The sequence below is a fragment of the Mastigoproctus giganteus genome, chromosome 8 (genome assembly GCF_048544385.1).
Source record: "Mastigoproctus giganteus isolate SK-2022 chromosome 8, ASM4854438v1, whole genome shotgun sequence".
Taxonomy (NCBI): Eukaryota; Metazoa; Arthropoda; class Arachnida; order Uropygi; family Thelyphonidae; genus Mastigoproctus; species Mastigoproctus giganteus.
This window is the reverse complement of record NC_143582.1, coordinates 183715814-183735439: the sequence shown is the minus strand read 5'-3', so window position 1 is coordinate 183735439 and position 19626 is coordinate 183715814. Positions and strand designations below refer to the sequence as shown.

Sequence of the window (19626 nt, the reverse complement as noted above, 5' to 3'; positions counted from 1 at the left end):
AAAGCTTTTGATACTGTTGCACATGGTAGATTGCTGTACAAATTGGAGCAGTGTGGCATTGGAGGCAAATTGCTGCTATGGATAAAGGGATGGTTGAGGGGGAGAAGACAGAGAGTGGTAATCAATGGACACTGCTCATTGTGAACTAATGTTATTAGTGGAGTCCCTCATTGTTCAGTGTTGGGTCCATCGTTGTTTTCTGTATTTATAAATGATATTGATGATGGTATATCAAGCTTAATGTCCAAGTTTGCACACGATACAAAGGTTGGCAGGGTTGTTAAGGACACTACTGATAGTATGCTGCTGCAATAGGATCTGGAAAGGTTGAGCAGATGGGCTGAGAGGTGGCAAATGAAGTTTAACATTGACAAATGTAAAGTACTACATATGGGAAACAGTAACCCCCAGAGTAGCATATCAACTCTGTGGTACTACACTGAGAACGAAATGAATGGTAGAGAACAAAAAGGACCTGGGGGTAATTGTGCAGACAGATATGAAGTTTTCTGAGTAGTTCAGATGGGCTGCAAAAGTAGCTCATGGTGTCTTGTCAATGATATACAGGAATTTTTCCAGCAGGGATAAGGTGGTGATTATTCCCTTGTATAAGGCAATGGTCAGGCCACACCTTGAGTACTGTATACAGGTATGTAGGATTCATTTCAAGAAGGTGTAGAGCTGCTGGAACGAGTAAAGAGAAAGGCAACAAGATTAGTGAATGGAACAAAGGGGTGCTCTTACGAAGAAAGGCTTAAGTTTTGCAAATTACAGTGTCTGGAGACTAGGCACCGGTGAGGTGATCTGATAGAGGTGTATAAGGTGTTGAATGGTTTGAGCATGCTCAATGCTGACGGAATTCTTCCTCTTGCTCAGAATAATCACCTGAGAGGGCATAAATTAAAATTGAGAAAAGACAGAGGTAGGATAGATGTGCGGAAATTTGCCTTTAGCCAGTGGGTAGTTGGTTGATGGAACAGACTTGCATCCCATGTAGTGGAAGTAAAACCTAAATAAATTTAAGGCTCAGCTGGACAGGTATTTGGAACAAACGGGGGGGGGGGGGGGGGGGTGAAATGGGAGTGGTTTTTTTTTTTTTTTTTTTTTGGCTGATGCTGCATAAGGTTGCTTTCTGGCATCATATGCCTCTACTAATGCTAATGCTAATTTGGGTTTTCCAAAATCCACTTTCTGTTCACCATTTCTTGAAAAAGTTTTCATTAGTGACATTCCTCTAGATTCTGCAAATTCCTCAAGTCTTTCACTTTTTTCATTTCTTTCACCATTTCCAAAATTTCCTATAGTTTCCCTTTCTGTGTTGTTTTGACTTTCTCCAATATTAGCATTGAAGTCCCCCATAATGATGGTGTAGTGAGTTTTCTGTTCATCTAGAAGTCTCTGAATTGCTGCTAATATTTCTTCAACCTCTTCATCATCATGTTGGTGCATATATCTTTATAACCTTTAGTTTGTACCTGTTAGAAATCCTGAGTAGTAATCTTGCCACCCTTGGTGAAATACTTTTGAATTACAAAATGTTGTTTTTTATATATTTATGGACCAAAAAGCCAACTCCACCTTCACTCTTTTCACAGTTTCCATTGGTGTACAGCAGATTTCCACTTGATAGACTTATAAGTGATTCATTTCTTCTTGTCAAAGTGCTGGAGTGTTTGGTCTTTTCCTCTTCACTTTCATCAGGCATCTTGAAGAGAATCACTCTACACATTCAATGCCACCAAAGTGATGTAACAGCACTTACCAATTAGGTGTGCATGAGTGGATTTTAAGGAGGGAGGCCAACTGTACTTCTCCTAAATCTTCTAAAATAGAAAGATATTGGATCCATCAATGATTTAGACTCTCTCTGATAACACAAGAATGCTTGTTCCCCTCTAAGCCTCCAAACAAATTAATTACTTTTAATTCTAAATTAATTAATTACACATATAAAAAAACAAAACCAGAAAATACTCTATAATCATTTGGGGAAAGGTACATAGGAGAATTTGATATTACGGTTTGTTTTCAGTACAAGGCACTTCCCCATGGATCTTTGCAACAATGAGTGATAGTCAGGTCTAATTCCACCCAATGCTTCACAGTGATTGGATGGTTATCATCATGATTTTGTGTTAAAGTGAATGCTGTTTTGCAAGTGAGTACAGTTGGCAGAAATATGATGTACAGGCTTGGAAACATTTGTAGTACACACTTTTTTTTCTCTCTTGGTGCTGGATTATTCAAGCGAAAGAAATACAGTTTTTTAGTTTTTGAAATGGTAGGTTAGTTTATACCATCAATTCATGACGGATTCATGCGTAAAATGGTTTTCATAATCTATACAAGATTATTCGGTTGAATCCGTCCAGAATTGGTGGCGTAAAGTAACATATAACTTTTTTTGCCGAAACAAACTTCCAAAGAGAATGCCACTGGGTGTGGTCAAAATGAAGGACATGATTGTTCCATTTACATTTCAGGAAAAAGTGATGCGATCAACAAAACGGTTAAACGAGTTTCTCATCCCCCCCAGTGCTCAAACGCAATGAATGGGGGAAGTCTCCATCATCAATCACTGCCTTCTTAATTTTCTTCTCGCCGATAGTCTGGAGTGCACACCCTGTTCTGAAGTTCTCTTCTTTTTCAAATAGTTCAAAATGAAAGTGTACTAAAAACGATAAATTACTCTGGACTACATCTTCCAATTAATGTGAAGCAGTGGGCGGAACTAGGCCTGTCCGTCGCTCATTGTCGTAAAGATCCATGGGTAAGAGCCTTGTACTGAAGCCTAACCAATATTAATTCGAAATTTAAAAAAAAAATGATGGGACATCAATGAAAGCGGCGACAGGCAGATGCATGCTTAGCAACAAAATGTTACTTTCGGTAGTTAATTAACTTGACAAAAATTTTACCACGGTGTTTCATTTTGCTTTTATAACATATAAATGTACATATGTAAAAAATGAGTGGGGAAAAGGAGTGTTGGTATAAGCTGAAGTCGAAGTCTCAGTATTGAGACTTCAGTATTCGCGATGCAACTTGGAAGACTGCTTATCCAGAAGCAGCATGCCTAAACAAGCACCACAGAATTAATACCATGTAAGGAAAATCCTCTTCGTTATTTTATTATCATAAAAAGAAAAACAAGGCGACTAGTTCGTAACACAATATTTCACTTATCTAATTTAAATATTTATTACAATACACAATTCGCTAAACCGGCAAAAATAACGCATACCTCCACTACTTTCAGATACAAACACAAGTTTCCATCACATTAATTGGAAAATTCGACCAAAAGAAAAAATATTCACTGCAGAACTTTCTAAAATTTATTACAAGTTAAAAGTCTATATAAAAATTTTAATAGGGCTCCATATAATAAATATTACAGGTAATTATAACACATTATTACATTTACAATACACGTCACAACATTTCTTGCCTCAAAAACCACAGCACTAAAAATGGTACAGTAACCAATAACACATGACGTTAGTCTAAAAAACCACGTAAGAGACAACAAACGCAAAACCTCAATTCCGGTAACAACGCCACTCCGAAGAATATTTAACATATGAGAAAGCTTTGTTTTTCCAACTCCTCGAACATTGATAGTGTAGTGAGGATTTAGGAGCATCAGTGATTAAGGCCATATTACTCCGTATATACTATTGGTAAAAAATTATTATTTTTAGGCCACCCGAATAATCCTTATACAAGGGGATAATCACCTCCTTATCCCTTCTAGAAAAATTCCTATATAACATTGACAAAACACTATGAGCTACTCTTGCAGATCGTCTGCACTGCTCAGAAAACTTCATATCTGCCGGCACAATTAACTCCAGGTCCTTTTCATTCTCTACCACTGTCAGTGTGGTACCACAGAGTTGATACCTTACTCTGGGATTACTGTTTCACATTTGTCAATGTTAAACTTCATTTGCCACCTCTCAGCCCATCTGCTCACCTTTTCTAGATCCTATTGCAGCAGTGTACTGTCGTTAGTGTCATTAACAACTCTGCCAACCTTCGTATCGTCTGCAAATGACATTAAGGCTGATATACCATCATCAATATCATTTATAAATACAGAAAACAACAATGGACCCAACACTGAACCCTGAGGGACTCCACTAATAACATTAGTCCACGAAGAGCAGTGTCCTTTGATTATCACTCTCTGTCTTCTCCCACTCAACCATCCCTTTATCCACAGCAGCACTTTGCCTCCAATGCAACACTGCTCCAATTTGTGCAGCAGTCTTCCATCTGCAACTGTATCAAAGGCCTTTCTAAGATCCAAATATATGATATCAAAGTTATTCTTTGAATCCAGTTCCTTTGTGACTACATCATAGTATCCAATCAAATTACTCAGACAAAATTTCCCCTTAACAAACCCATGCTGGTCCGAGCTATAACTGAAGTCTTGTCTACATGTTCCTACATTGCTTCTTTAACCAGTGCCTCCATTAATTTCCATGGAACAGGAGTTAAACTAATTGGTCTGTAATTACCTGTGTCTCCTTTTGATCCTCCTTTGTGGATTGGGGTCGCATTTGATCATCTCCAGTCCATGAGTACCTCCCCTGAGTCCAGGGAAACTCTCATAATTATGGCTAAGTGTTTGCTTACTTCCTTTGCCGCCTCCTTTAATATAACTGGATAGATTACATCCACACCAGGTGCTTTTCTTATGTTTATCTTCAACAATTTCTCCTCCACTTTACTCTCAGTTATTACAAGATTATCTAGCTTAATGCCAGAGTTGAATATACCTCTGGCATTTGGTTCCCTGTGTAACTCATCATGTGTGAATGTAGATGCAAAATATTCATTTAGTTTGTTAGCTATCTGAGCAGGATCATCAACATTGGACCATCGATATCAAGTGGACCAACCTGATTCATCCCCTTCCTTCTAGAGTTTATATAAGTAAAGAACTCTTTTCTGTTTTTCTTTGCATCCATTGTCAAAGATGGCTCGTAATCTGCCTTCCCCTGCCTAACCTCCTTTGTAACTTTGTTACAGACCAGCTTATATCTATCATAGGCTTCTGTGTCACATGTTAATTTATATGTATCCCATGCATTTTTATTCTCTGCCATATGTCTCATTAGTTCATCTGGCATCCATTTCGGCCTAAATCTTGAACAATATTTCTTTGTTGGTAGGAAAAGCCTAGTAGCTTTCAAGATTCATTCTTGGAATGCTTCCCATTTTGAATTTGCTGTTGATAGAATCATCAGTTGGGCCCACCGTAGAGAATTTAAATATACTCTCTCAGACCACCGTAGTCACGTTTACGAAAGCAAAAACCCTTCTCTTTACCCTTGATGGTAGTTACCTCTTTGAGTAAATCCCACTTCAGTACACTGTGATCACTGACACCTAGTGGGTCCTTTATCTCCAGATTCCTGATGCATGAAGATGCACATTTTCTGCTGTTCGGTCAGGATGTTGTGGCTCTCAAAGTGGTTTGATAAGTTTTTGGTTACGCAGCTAGTCAAGACCTGGATTAAAAGTTATCGGTCTGAATTTAGCAGGGTTTGTTGTATCTTGGTCTTTATTCTTCCGATATGTGATTCCTTTAGTACGAAACTCTGGGTGATTTGTTATTTTGGTGAACTGCTCTGCTAGGTTGTTATGTGTGTGCAATTGATCTTCTTGACCAGTAGTTGTCGAATGGGTAATTAGTATTATTATGCCGATCTCCCAGGTTGATGTGTTTGCGTCCATTCAAGGACAAACCTACACCCGGGTCCATCAGGTTATTAGTCCAGCGCGTAAGAATTGCGCCATGTCCAGCCAATTATTACAATTATTTTTTTTTCAGTGCCACCCAGCTACACTGGTGTGTAAAATTTAAGGACCAGTCCAGTGTTCACCTATAGCTTCTCATAGGAGTGGCCTGGCTATGGGAATAACATACCAAAGCAACCTCGTGAGTTACAGAAATGAAGAAGAAAACAACAAAACAACGACGAAAACAGAACAGTACAGAGAGAGACTTTATTCACAAATGGCAACATAGCACTGGCTGCCATGATAAAGATGTACACTGCCAAAGATGGAACAAAGAGAAGAGGTGGTCCTCAGTAGGAGATGGGGCGAACCCTAATGTCGATGCAGGCTTTGCACGCCTGTCCATACTTAGAACAATGTTGTTCATAAGTTCTTGCGGTAACATCGTCCATTCCTCTGTCAGCGCCCTTTTCAGCTGGTGAACCTTTTCTGGTTGGTGTGGACGTGCTGCTAGGTGTTTCCCCAGAATGTCCCATATGTGTTCAATGGGATTTAGATCGTGGGAAACGGGGAGGTCAATCCATACGAACAATATCCTCACTTTTCAAAAGCATATCAACAGCTGCAGTGTAATGGGGTGTGGCATTATAATCGATAATCGATCCAGTTAGATTCACTTCTGTTCCGGGTAAAATAATGGAGTCACTGGTTAAAGATGCATTGCAGGATCATCTAGACAAGACTGCAGCAATAATTCAGACAAGACTGCAGCAATAATTCAGACACAGCATGGGTTTGTTAAGGGGAAGTCTTGTCTGACAAACATGATAGGATATTATGATGTGGTTACAAAGGAACTGGATGCAAAAAATTATTTTGATATCCTCGGTTTGGATTTCAGGAAAGCTTTTGACACTGTTGCGCATGAAAGACTATCGTACAAATTGGAGCAGAATGGTATTAAGAGCAAGTTGCTACAATGGATAAAAGGACGGTTAAGTGGGAGAAGACAGAGGGTGGTAATCAATGGGTGCTGCTCTTCTTGGACTAATGTTATTAGTGGAGTGCCACAGGGCACTCCACTAATAACATTAGTGGAGTGTTAGGTCCACTGTTGTTTTGTATATTTATCAATGATATTGATGAAGGCATATCAGGCTTAATGTCGAAGTTTGCAGATGATGCAAAGTTGGCAGGGTTGTTAATGACACTAATGGCAGTGTGCTACTGCAACAGGATCTAGATAATTTGGGCAGATGGGCTAAGAAATGGCAACTCAAGTTTAACCTGGACAAATGCAAAGTACTGCATATGGGTAGAAGTAACCCCAGAAAAACGTGCCAACTGTGTGGAACTACGCTTAAGGTGGTAGAAAATGAAAAAGACCTGGGAGTAATTGTGCAGTCAGATATGAAGTTTTCTGAGCAGTGCAGACAGGCTGCCAGGGCAGGTCATGGAGTTTTGTCCATGATATATAGGAAGTTCGCTAGCAGGGAAAAGGAGGTGATTGTCCCTCTGTATAAGGCAATGGTCAGGCCACGCCTTGAGTACTGCGTACAGATCTAGAGGCCTCATTTTAGGAAGGATGTAGATTTACTTGAGCGTGTACAGAGAAGGGCAACAAGATTGGTGAGGGGAATGAAGGGATCCTCTTACCAAGAGTGCTTCCGTTCTGCAAATTGCAGTGGCTGGAGACTAGGCACCTGCGCGGTGATCTGATTGAGGTATATAAGGCCTTGAATGGGTTGAGCACGCTGAATTCTGATGGGATCCTCCACTTGTTCAGATTACGAACCTAAGGGGGCATAAATTCAAATTAAGAAAAGACAGAGGTAGAATAGATGTGCGGAAATTTGCCTTTAGCCAGCTGGTTGTTAATTGCTGGAACAAACATCCATCTGTCGTTGTGGAAGTTGATAAGTTGAATAAATTAAGGAGGAACTGGACAGGCATTTGGAGGGAATGGTGTGATTTTTTTTTTTTTTTTTGGCTGATGGTGTATAAGCTCATACACATGCTTTCTTGAATCACATGCCACTACTACTACTGCTACTACTGCTATAACATATGGCCAATAATAATAATAATAATAACAATAAAGACGAACTCGGGGCCAATGACACCTCGGAACAGACGCACCTGGGGAAGGATTGCATCAGTAGAGTTGCGTGCTGATTACAGTATCGTCTTCCAGTATCTGGAATTCTGTACGTCCTTCCAAGATAACTCCTCCCCAGACAAGAACACATCGATCACCATATCGATCCCGATTCTTGATGTTTTCGGGGTGATACAGTGTGCTGACCTCTCGCCAGATTAGCTGACGTCCGGAATCGTTGATGAGACTGAATCTACTTTTGGGGAGAGACAAAAACTACCAGATTAGCAGTAGCCACTGGCAGAGGTGAAAGAGATTCTTGCACTGCTTCTATTGGAATGAGCAAAAGCTTGAAAAACAAGATGCAGGATATTTCGGAGACTGCTGGAAGTCATTGCGGTACAAGTAAACACATGGGTTGTGTGAGGGTAGCTAAGAATAGAAACAGGTGCATGTATACTTGCGTGTACACCAATGCTAGGAGTTTAGTAAATAATTTGGATGAATTTGAGATATTGCTCAAAACATCAAAGGCAGATATTGTTGGGACACCAGAGACGTGATGTCACGCAGATATAAGGAATGCAGAACTGGAATTTGGGGAGTACAACGACTACACAAACGATTGACGGGATAGGAAGTGCGAAGGGGTTAGGCTATTAGTTAAGAAATACATAAAATCCAAGGAAGTGAAGCCAGTCAACATTGCTGGACAGTGCAGTGTCGAGTCAATTTGGTGAGACATAAGCATTGGGAGATCAAAATTGAGAGTAGGAGTGTGCTATAGGCGTAATCACTCTGATGAGTATAATAAGAAACTGTTCAGGGAAATAGAGTGGGCCAGTAAATCAGAGAGTCATATAATGGGGGATTTTAATTTCACAGATATTGATTGGAATTTGGGGTCTGGTCACCCACACATTAGCAAGGCTTTTGTGGATTCATTGGATGATTGTTTTCTACATCAGCATGTTCGAGAGGCAACTAGAGGAGTAATACTCTTGATTTGATTATCAGAAGTGATTCTTCATCATTAAGAATCTGCAGTTAAATGAACCACTAGGTGGCAGTGATCACAGTGTGCTGAAGTGGGATTTATTCAAAGAGGTAACTACATTAGGGGAAAAGGAAAGGGTTATTGCTTTCGTAAAGGCGAATACGATGCACTGAGACAGTATTTAAATTCTATACAGTGGGACCAATTGATGATGTTACCAAAAGCAAATTAAAAATGGGAAGCATTCAAAGAACTTATCTTGGAAGCTACTAGGCTTTACATACCAATTAAGAAATATTGTTCAAGGTTTAGGCCTAAATGGATGTCAGATGAACTAATGAGACATATGGCAGAGAAGAAAATGCATGGGATAGATATAAATTAACACGTGACACAGAAGCCTATGATAGATTCAAGTTGATCTGTAACCAAGTTACAAAGGAGGTTAGGCAGGCGAAGGCTGATTACGAGAAATCTTTGGAAGTGATGCAAAGAAAAACAGCAGAGTTCCTTTACTTTTGTAAACTCTAGAAGGAAGGGGATGAATCAGATTGGTCTACTTGATATCGATGGGTCAACTGTTGATGATCCTTCTCAGGTAGCTAACAAACTAAATGAATATTTTGCATTGACATTCACATATGAGGAGTTATTCAGGAAGGGGGAATGCCAGAGGTGTATTATACTCTGGCAGTAAGCTAGAGAATCTTGTAATAATTGAGAGTAAAGTGGAGGAGAAAATGTTGAAGATAAACACAAGAAAGGCACCTGGGGTAGTAGTAGTAGTAGTAGTAGTAGTGGCACATGATGCAAGAAAGCAAGTGTTGGAGCTTATGCAGCATCAGCCAAAAAAAAAAAAAAAAAAAATCACACCATTCCCTCCAAATGCCTGTCCAGTTCCTGCTTAAATTTATTTAACCTATCAACTTCCACAACGACAGATGGAAGTTTGTTCCAGCAATTAACCACCTGCTGGGTAAAGGCAAATTTCCGCACAACTATTCTACATCTGTCCTTTCTTAATTTGAACTTATGTCCCCGTAGGTTGGTAATCTGAACAAGTGGAAGGATCCCATCAGAATTCAGCGTGCTCAACCCATTCAAGGCCTTATAGACCTCAATCAGATCACCGCGCAGGTGCCTAGTCTCCAGCCACTGCAATTTGCAGAACTTAAGCCTCTCTTGGTAAGAGAATCCCTTCATTCCCCTCACCAATCGTGTTGCTCTTCTCTGTACACGCTCAAGCAAATCTACATCCTTCCTAAAATGAGGCCTCCAGACCTGTACTCAGTACTCAAGGCGTGGCCTGACCATTGCCTTATACAGAGGGACAATCACCTCCTTTTCCCTGCTAGCAAAATTCCTATATATCATTGACAAAACCCCATAACCCGCCCTAGCAGCCTGTCTGCACTGCTCAGAAAACTTCATATCTGACTGCACAATTACTCCCAGGTCTTTTTCATTTTCTACCACCTTAAGTGTAGTACCACACAATTGGTACGTTTCTCTGGGGTTACTTCTACCCATATGCAGTACTTTGCATTTGTCAAGGTTGAACTTCAGTTGCCACTTCTTAGCCCATCTGCCCAAATTATCTAGATCCTGTTGCAGTAGCACACTGCCATTACTGTCATTAACAACCCTGCCAACCTTTGAGTCATCTGCAAATTCGACATTAAGCCTGATATACCTTCATCAATATCATTGATAAATACACAAAACAACAGTGGACCCAACACCGAACCCTGTGGGACTCCACTAATAACATTAGTCCACGAAGAGCAGCACCCATTGATTACCACCCTCTGTCTTCTCCCACTTAACCGTCCTTTTATCCATTGTAGCAACTTACCCTTAATACCATTCTGCTCCAATTTGTACAGTAGTCTTCCATGCGCAACAGTGTCAAAAGCTTTCCTGAAATCCAAGTATATGATATCAAAATTATTTTTTGCATCCAGTTCCTTTGTGACCACATCATAATAACCAATCAAATTTGTCAGACAAGACTTTCCCTTAACAAACCCATGCTGTGTTTGAATTATTGCTGCAGTCTTGTCTAGATGATCCTGCAATGCATCTTTAACTAGCGACTCCATTATTTTACCCGGAGCAGAAGTTAAACTAACTGGTCTGTAATTACTCGTGTCACCCTTCGATCCACCTTCGTGAATTGGGGACACATTTGCACATCTCCAGTCCGTGGGAACCTCCCCTGAGACCAAGGATGCTCTCATAATTATGGCTAAGGGTTTGCTTAGTTGCTTTGCCGCCTCCTTTAAAATAACTGGATAGATCCCATCCACCCCAGGTGCCTTTCTTATGTTTAACTTCAACAATTTCTCCTCCACTTTGCTCTCAGTTATTACAAAATCATTAAGCACACTGCTACAATTTGATAACCTTCTTCCATTTTTAAATTGTAATAATTCCTCACGTGTGAATGTAGATGCAAAATACTCATTAAGTTTGTTTGCTATTTGAGCAGGATCATCAACAGTCGAACCATCGATGTCAAGTGGACCAATCATATTCATCCCCTTCCTTTTAGAGTTTATATAAGTAAAGAAATCCTTGCTGTTTTTCTTAGCATCCTTTGCCAAAGATTTCTCGTAATCCGCCCTCGCCTGCCGAACCTCCTTTGTGACCTGATTACAGACTAGCTTATATCTGCCACAGGCTTCTGCGTCACCTGATAATTTATATGCATCCCATGCATTTTTCTTCTCTGTCACGAGTCTCATTAGTTCATTTCATAACCGTTTAGGCCTAAACCTTGAAGTATATTTCTTAATCGGTATATAAAGTCTAGTAGCTTCCACGATTAATTCTTTGAATGCTTCCCACTTAGAATTTACTGTTTGTAACATCGTCAGTTGATCCCACTGTACAGAATTTAAAAACTGTCTGAGACCACTGTACTCCCCTTTACGGAAGCAAAAACCCTTTCCTTTACCCCTGACGGTAGTTACCTCTTTGACTAAATCCCACTTCAGCACACTGTGATCACTGCCACCTAGTGGTTCCTTTATCTGCAACTTCTTAATACACGAATGATCACTGCTGATAACCAGATCAAGAGTGTTAGTTTCTCTGGTTGCCTCTCGAACATGATGCTGCAGAAAACAATCATCCAATAAATCCCCAAAAGTCTGACTAGTGTGTGAGTGACCAACCCACGAGTTCCAGTCAATATCTGGGAAGTTAAAATTCCCCATTTTAAGACATTCTGATTTACTGGCCCACTCTATTTCTCTGTACAATTGTTCATTGTACTCATTCAAGTCATTAGGCCTATAACACACTCCTACTCTTATTTTTCCTTTCGCAGTGCTTATCTCACACCAAACTGACTCAACAGAGCACTGTTCATCTATATTAACTGGGTGCACTTCCTTTGATTTTATGTTTTTCTTAATTAAAAGCATAACACCCCCTCCCTTTCTGTCCTATCTATCCTTTCTGTACACATTGTACTCCCCAAATTCCAGTTCTGCATTCCTTATATCTTTGTGACACCACGTCTCTGCTATCCCAACAATATCCGCCTTTGATGTCTTGACCAACACTTCAAATTCATCAAATTTATTTACTATACTTCTAGCATTGGTATACATGCAAGCATACATGCTCCTATGCCTATTCCTTGTCACCCTAACATATCCCATACACCCAACTATTCCATGATGACTGCCATCCGTCCCTGAAACCCCCAACACCCCTCGCTCCAGGTCGCTTCTTATTTTAATAGAAGTTGTGCAAGAATCACCTTAAAGGAGGTAGCAAAGGAAGTAAGCAAACCCATAGCTATAATTATGAGAGCTTCCTTGGACTTAGGACAGGGACCCACAGGCTGGAGAAGTGTAAATGTGACCCCAATTCACAAAGGTGGATCAAAGGCTGACACAAGTAATTATAGAACTGTGAGTTTAACTTCTGTTCCAGGAAATTAATGGAGGAACTGGTTACAGAATCACATGCTAACTAGGCAGTGGTAGTTGGGCGGAAAACTGATAGCTTGGGCGGATACAAGGTCTGATAGTTTAACAGTAGCTGTAGGCAGAGGTTAAGGTGATTCTTGCACAACTTCTATTAGAATAAGTAGCGACCTGGAGCGTGGGGGTGTTGGGGGGTTTCAGGGACGGATGGAAGTCATCCTGAAATAGGTGGGTATATGCAATGTGTTAGGTAACTAGGCATAGGAGTAGGAGAATGTATGCTTGCATGTATACCAATGCTAGAAGTATAGTAAATAAATTTGATGAATTTGCAGTGTTGATCAAGACATCAAAGGGGGATATTGTTGGGATAGCAGAGACGTGGTGTGTTGTGAGGTCTAATCCCCTGGCCTTATAATAACATCATTAAATGGAATCTTTAGCTAATGCTCACTTGGCGATTAAACCTCCAACTGGGGACTAGTGGTTTTCAACTCAAAGAAGAGTCTAGGACGAATCCGCCCCCCATCGTGAAAAGGGTTTGTTTTCACTTGCAGGGTCAGACCTTTAGAGTGCGTTGTGTGATACCCTAGGTTTTCCAGGTTGGGTCTTCCTTTTCAACCTAGAGCCGCAATAACCCGTATTAAAATATTACTTAACTGATTTATTTCCACCTTTATGCTTGTTGTCGGTTGTGTTTTATCTAGAGACTTCTTGCTCTAACTAGATTTCTCTCTATATCTAGATGTTCACCTATCTATTTATATATGTCTCTTAGTTCAGTTTATGCCCCCAAGTAAATAAAAGGACCATGGACACATTTATGGACTAATAGATAAACATTTTAATGAACAACAGGATTATCAACAATACAACTATTCCACATATGGTGGTTATGGGCAATAGTCAAGACAACAGAGTTATTGGCCAACACCTTACAATTACCTCTTTAGAGTGGGCCCCTAGACAACTGAGTAGTGGTACAATATCTCATTAGCTTGTACTTAGTTGATTCAATGATCAATATTACGCCCTTTTAATGATTCACGACATTACATAATTCTTTAACCCTAACATTGTTGGAATTTGGTTCGGGAGCTGTCTACCTAAAAGGGAAATACGGATCTGTGTGGAGTGGGTATATGTGTATGTGTGGGGCGGTGTCACGAGTCCGGGATGTCTAAATAAGCAAACTATTTGCAGAAGGAGCACTTACCGATCAATTTCACGGACTTTTGTGTGCCTCAACGTCAGTAGCTTCTAAGGAGAACTCGGGAGAATACTGATGCAGGCGAAATTTTGAGGACTCGTGTCCACCGTGGACGTGGCGACCGCACTACGGGTAGGGGGGGATGAGACGTTCACTTGGTCTACATTAACGACCTGGCTTCTTCCACACCTCTTCTCTTGCTCCTCGTCTTCCCTTTTTACATCACCTCACAAACATAAAGGAGTTTCCGGATTGGACACTAAATTCCTGGGGTGACTCTTGCCATCCAATGAGGATTATGACCTCGAGACAAAGTCAACAGCCCTCTAGTGGGACCTTTCCAGGTCTTGGTGCACGCACCTACGCACTTGCTGGGCCTCGGCCTTCATCCTGTTGGCTTGCAGGCCAACATACAGCTGCGCCCTTGCGTAAATGCTGTAACCGTAAACTCGATTTCCTTTCTCACTTACCACTGCGCCATCCACCGTCTGGTACCGCTGATAACATTATCTGTGACAGGAACCAGGATGTGGGCGAGACTGGTGACTTAACTTTCTCTTCGCATTCTTTTATTTGCCTTTACTTTTGTAGCAAAGTTTTATCAATCTACTGAAATTACTGAATAAGACAGTTAGCTCATAAGGCCTTTATATATATTTGTACTTAAATCCCCAACTAATAAAATATTCATTCGCTCCCTTTTTAGAGTTCTATCCATATACGTTCCCCTTCTTTGTCAAACCGATCTCCATTTTTAAGGTGATTCCCTGATGCAGAAACAACATTCAGTTATGCTACAGACTTGGTATTGACCAGGAATCACTGGGTGTCTCCTTGATTCTAATACTAAGGAAAGTATAGCCTTATGGCGGATGTAATGTGTCTGAAAGAGATTAACTTGCGTAGCAGGAAACACACAACTTGCACTTAGAAAAAGTTGATTCACACAGACTCTGTTTTGTGTGTTTTGAACAGATTCGGGATATTTTTATGATTTGAACATGTCAATTATTAATAGACAGTTGCTGTAGTAACTACATTTTGGAACGAAAGAGATTGGGGGGGGGGCTGACTGGTTGCCTTGGCAACATTCCTCCATTCACCAACTGTGAAGACCAAGGATTGGTCGAGAACAGTCTCCCACCCTGGAGTAGAACCAAATGTAAGCTGATAAATTTTACAATTTATTTACTATTATTATGGTTATTCCTCTCATTATATTTATGTCCTTATTTTTATTTATTCTTATCATTATTATTAAAAAGGTACTTGATATGAGCGCGCTCTCTTGTGTGGTAGAAGTTTTCCTCGGTAAAGGTCAGTGCGACTGACTGAAGAAGTTGTAGGGTACCGTTAGGAGCCGTAGGCCCTTTCGACCCTTTCTAATTTACGGTATGTTATCAGGAAAGAGTAATAACTGAGCTAAAAGATTGTGAAACACGACTTTTCTAAGTATGTGTCTCGTTTGCGCGTAAAGTTTGTTAAGTTATCACCGAACCTTGACCACAAGAAGAGGGTATAACAACTCCAGATCGACATTTTTTTTTTTTTTTTTTTTTTTTTTTTATTTCCGCAGTTATACCTCTAACTTGTGAGAAATTTACATTGATCATTGATCCAATTTCTTTACCAAAACTTCATATTAATTTATCAAAATAAAATTCAACAACAATAGATCACCAGAGTTGGTGAACAAATCTTCATTGTGGTATCACACACACTTCTGGAACAGTCAATTTACACTTTAGGAAGGTGAAAACTAAGAGTCTAATTTGGAATGTTCAGCAACAGTTTTCTGAGAAATTTTTGTGAGAAAACACAGGCAGTCTTTCTGTGGATTAATTTTTCATTCTGTTTTTTTTTTTTTGTAATTCACTGAGTTTTAACCGATCCACTCCTAGAACAACAGCGTCTTTGTGGAGAGCAGGTCCTTATTTGAACAAAGTTCTAGTCTGTCTGAAGAAGAACGGAATAGGATGTTGGTGTGTTTGAGTCCCTGGGAGTTACATAGATCTATATTTCTCCTCTTTAAATGGCACTTACATTAAGACAAGTCCTAATACATTGAGAAACACTAAGAACACATCGGCCCAACATTGATGATGGCACTTCTCTCTTGTCGTCACTCATTGCCCATTTACATGAAAGAAAAAGAACAAAACGTAATATCAGTATTACAAATCAGCTCATAGTAGGTTATATTAGGTCATTTTACATTTGACTGTTAGTATCCATTTCAATCAATGTTATATTTCTTGATTTAACATTATATCTTGGTTATACATATCACTATAGTAAATAGATACATACAGTACCTTAAACATCAAATGATAAAGTTAAATGTTAAATGGTTAAGTTACCTCCTTAAACTTCACAATACACTTCTGGGTGGTTGTTCGTTTGATATATCCGAAACCATCCCATTTCAAATGGAACTACACATACACTTGATATTTGTCCGTATGGGACATATTATAATACGATACAATACGTTAGGTTACCTAATATCTTGAGATAACATACTCCTAGTGAGGTATAATAATATCATATGATATAAGAATATGAATATAGTAATATGACATGACCATAAACTAACCATTTCAATTCAAGTTACATAGAAATAACAATATTCATTAAGAAGCTTATTACAATATAGATATTTTTTTTTTTTTTTTTTAAAACATCCTTCCTCTCAATTTCAGAAATTCAACCAAAGAAGTTTAAATCATTACATAAGTATGCATTATATAAGTATGCATTGAGAATATTACTCATCATCTTTCAGCAACCTTTTCATCACAGACTTCTTTATAATGTGAATGCTTTTAAGAAGGAATAGAGTGCATATTTTATATACCAATTAAGTTAACATTGCGTCTTAACATAGTTTACCTACCAATGGATTACCCAAAATAATATTTGGAAGGCAAGGTTGTAAGTATACAACCTCTCTTTTTTTTTTTTTTTTGATAGTTCTACATTTACATATTTAGACCATCTCTTCCTTGCGGCGTGTGACTTCAGTGTCCGGTATCTGCTGATGATTCTCTTGGTGTGTGGTCAAGCATGACAGGGCTTTAGATTCAGCTGGTTCAATCTTAGCAATTTCTTCGTCACGGTCAACAAAGGAAGGGTTACTCCCGACTAGCGCTTCTCTTTCTAATTCTGTTTCTGTAGTGGCAACCTTTATGAGTATTGACCGGAGAGTTTGTCTAAATTGAAGAAAGTTCCATCGGCTAACTTGCTTTGCTAGATTTCGTTCTACTTCAAGTGGGTCTTCAATGGCTAGTGGGGATTTCCATTCCCACTCAGCTCTTCGGAAGCACATTCTTCCACGTGTGATTGATATGATTACGTTCTGGTAATCAAATTCTTCGCTGTAAAAGAGTAACATACGTAACCAAAGTTCTCCAACTTGATCTTGATTCCTCTTCCATATGGGCCAAGTGTTGATTATTTCTCCTAGGGTATTCTGAAAAGATATAGGTCGTCGCTCTATCCACCAGTCTCTTGTCATCCCAGGTATCTCCTGTAATACTGGGAGGACGGGTGGAAGAACTTGTTGTAGGTAATAAATGACCATCAAGGACAGTCCGTAGGAGGATAGGCCATGTGTTCCAATTTTTTCCTTGTGAAGTTTCTTGGTGATGTTCTTCAGGTTCCCTACGAGAATCTTTACCCTTACATCTAATCTTACGTAAGTCTGGAGAAGGTAGCTACTAGCTTCAGCAAGTGAATTGTTCAGACAAATTGTAACTCTTAGTTTTTCTCGTCGAGGCCCACGACTCTTAAAACACAACTTCGCAAGTGGTGTTCGTGCATGAACAATCGTGTCTGCTTGTATGCACAGCGTGTGGAGTTTCAAACCTGCACATATTTCGTCGATGGTTCTCTCCATGAAAACTCTTCGCTCTTCGGATTCGAGGATTGGAATATTGGCATTAATATCCAAAGCTGAGTACCAGGCATCAAGTCGGGTAATTGAGGAACCAATAACTGACAGACTGGAGCCAGGATATGTCTTACAGATGTATCCTCGAACGTACGCAAATAATGTTTCCTTCTCCTTCCACTCGCTTCTGGTAGGGTTCTTCTTGAAGGTATGGTGATTACATGATTTCGTCAGAGCTTGTAATCGTAGTGGATTGGTCAGTGCCTGTATCACCCTATTTTGGCTATCATATAGCGTATCGGCAGAAAGTTGTGAGCGTGAGCAACATTCCTCAGTGTGCGGATCTTCTATCTTCCATATGGTCAACTCTCGTTCGAGTTCTTCTACTGACTCCACTCCTCCAATTGCCATAATTGAGCTCCTTTTATCCACTCGATGAATTTATTAGCCTGTAAAATGATGAATTTTCTTGTAAGCGTTGGGTGTCCGTGTGGTTATGAATAACGATTTACGAGAACAACTTTCTTGTCTTTACTCAATTTCTTAACTACTTCCTTCTTCTATCTATGCATGTATATATTAGAGGTAGGCATCTTAATTGCATAGGTTATATGCTGTTCATTATACCCATACTATATGTGGTGATTACTTAGCACATAGCAATATTAATTGATGTCTGAATCGTATCTGATTATCATGCAACAATAGTAACTCTCAAATGGCTAACAACTCTCAAAACTACTTAAATGGATTTTTTTTTTTTTTTTTTTTCAATTTCTGAAAAGACATAAAAGTGGTAAAGGAGGAAGGGCCTCTTCATCATAGATCCAATCTGCACTATCCGGTTGTTTCGAGTTCTCGGTGGTACTTAAATTGTTGGCTACATGTTTAAACTTTATAACATTACTCTCTACGATGCTGATGACTGTTTGTGTTGATACACTTCTGGTAATAGGATAAGTGTCTACTCTTTGCCTGCAGTATTTCTGCCAGACATGTAAGAATGGACTGTGAATATGGTCAACTTGGCTAACAAACTCCCTGGCACCTTGCTTCACGCTTCGCTTGCGTCTGCGGACTCTTCTACACACCTCACAGTGAGTTTCTTCTGTTGAGTCCATCGCATAGCGAGTGAGAGATTGGCCTTTTAAATCTGAAACTGTAGAACATCCTGTGTGTGGTTCGCCCGCTATGGGGGAAGTGTACTTACAAACGATACGACCTTTACTACTCTGAAAACTTTTCCACCGACTCATTCTGAATTTGTTGCTGTGAATATTGTTTTTTTTTTTTTTTTTTTTTTTGATTATAGAGTTATGAGGTAAGTGAGGTTGAAAGGAACATTTTCTTCCTTTTTTTTTTTTTTTTTTTTTTTTAGAATAATCCTTTTAAAGAATTACCTCGTATTCAACTATTCCAGCTATTGGCGCTAAGTAGGTAGCTGCTGGTGTCCCCATCTCATTTACGTCAAAACGGCCATGGTCATCTCCCTCACAACAACATTTCGTCAATATCAAAATTCCGAGTCCTACCGTAACTATGAGGCTGCTGGCTACTGCTAACACTAAAGTTATAAATTCCAAATTCGTTTTCTGTGGACTTACCACAACTGTTATTTCTGTTGTTCCCCACTCGTTGATCGCGTGAAAGATGTACTGACCATAGGTGTCAGAGGTGACTCTTATAAGGATCAATGTAACACGAGTGTAACTGGTATAGTTGTGAACCTTA

The 19626-nt window shown here is 39.6% G+C and overlaps 2 protein-coding genes across 3 annotated transcripts in view; both read right to left on the bottom strand.

Annotated features, from left to right (window-relative positions):
* Window positions 1-3494, bottom strand: part of LOC150082059 (NF-X1-type zinc finger protein NFXL1) — a 252064-nt gene extending 248570 nt beyond the window's left edge. The window contains exon 1 of one of the 2 annotated variants that reach the window (XM_090379082.1): window positions 3422-3494. The gene's annotated coding sequence lies outside the window, so the exon portion shown is untranslated. Of the gene's footprint in view, window positions 1-3244; window positions 3273-3421 lie in introns of those variants that run through there. The other variant, XM_090379083.1, reaches the window with a different exon arrangement.
* Window positions 3495-16992: 13498 nt separating this feature from the next.
* On the bottom strand, window positions 16993-18306 carry LOC150082058 (terminal uridylyltransferase 7-like). The gene has a single exon (XM_090380416.1). The coding sequence runs from the start codon at window positions 18304-18306 to the stop codon at window positions 16993-16995; it is 1314 nt and encodes a 437-aa protein (XP_090236542.1).
* Window positions 18307-19626: the final 1320 nt, after the last annotated feature.

Coding starts and splice junctions, on each gene's coding strand:
- LOC150082058 (XM_090380416.1), bottom strand. CDS start 18,306: ATGGCAATTGGAGGAGTGGAGTCAGTAGAAGAACTCGAACGAGAGTTG.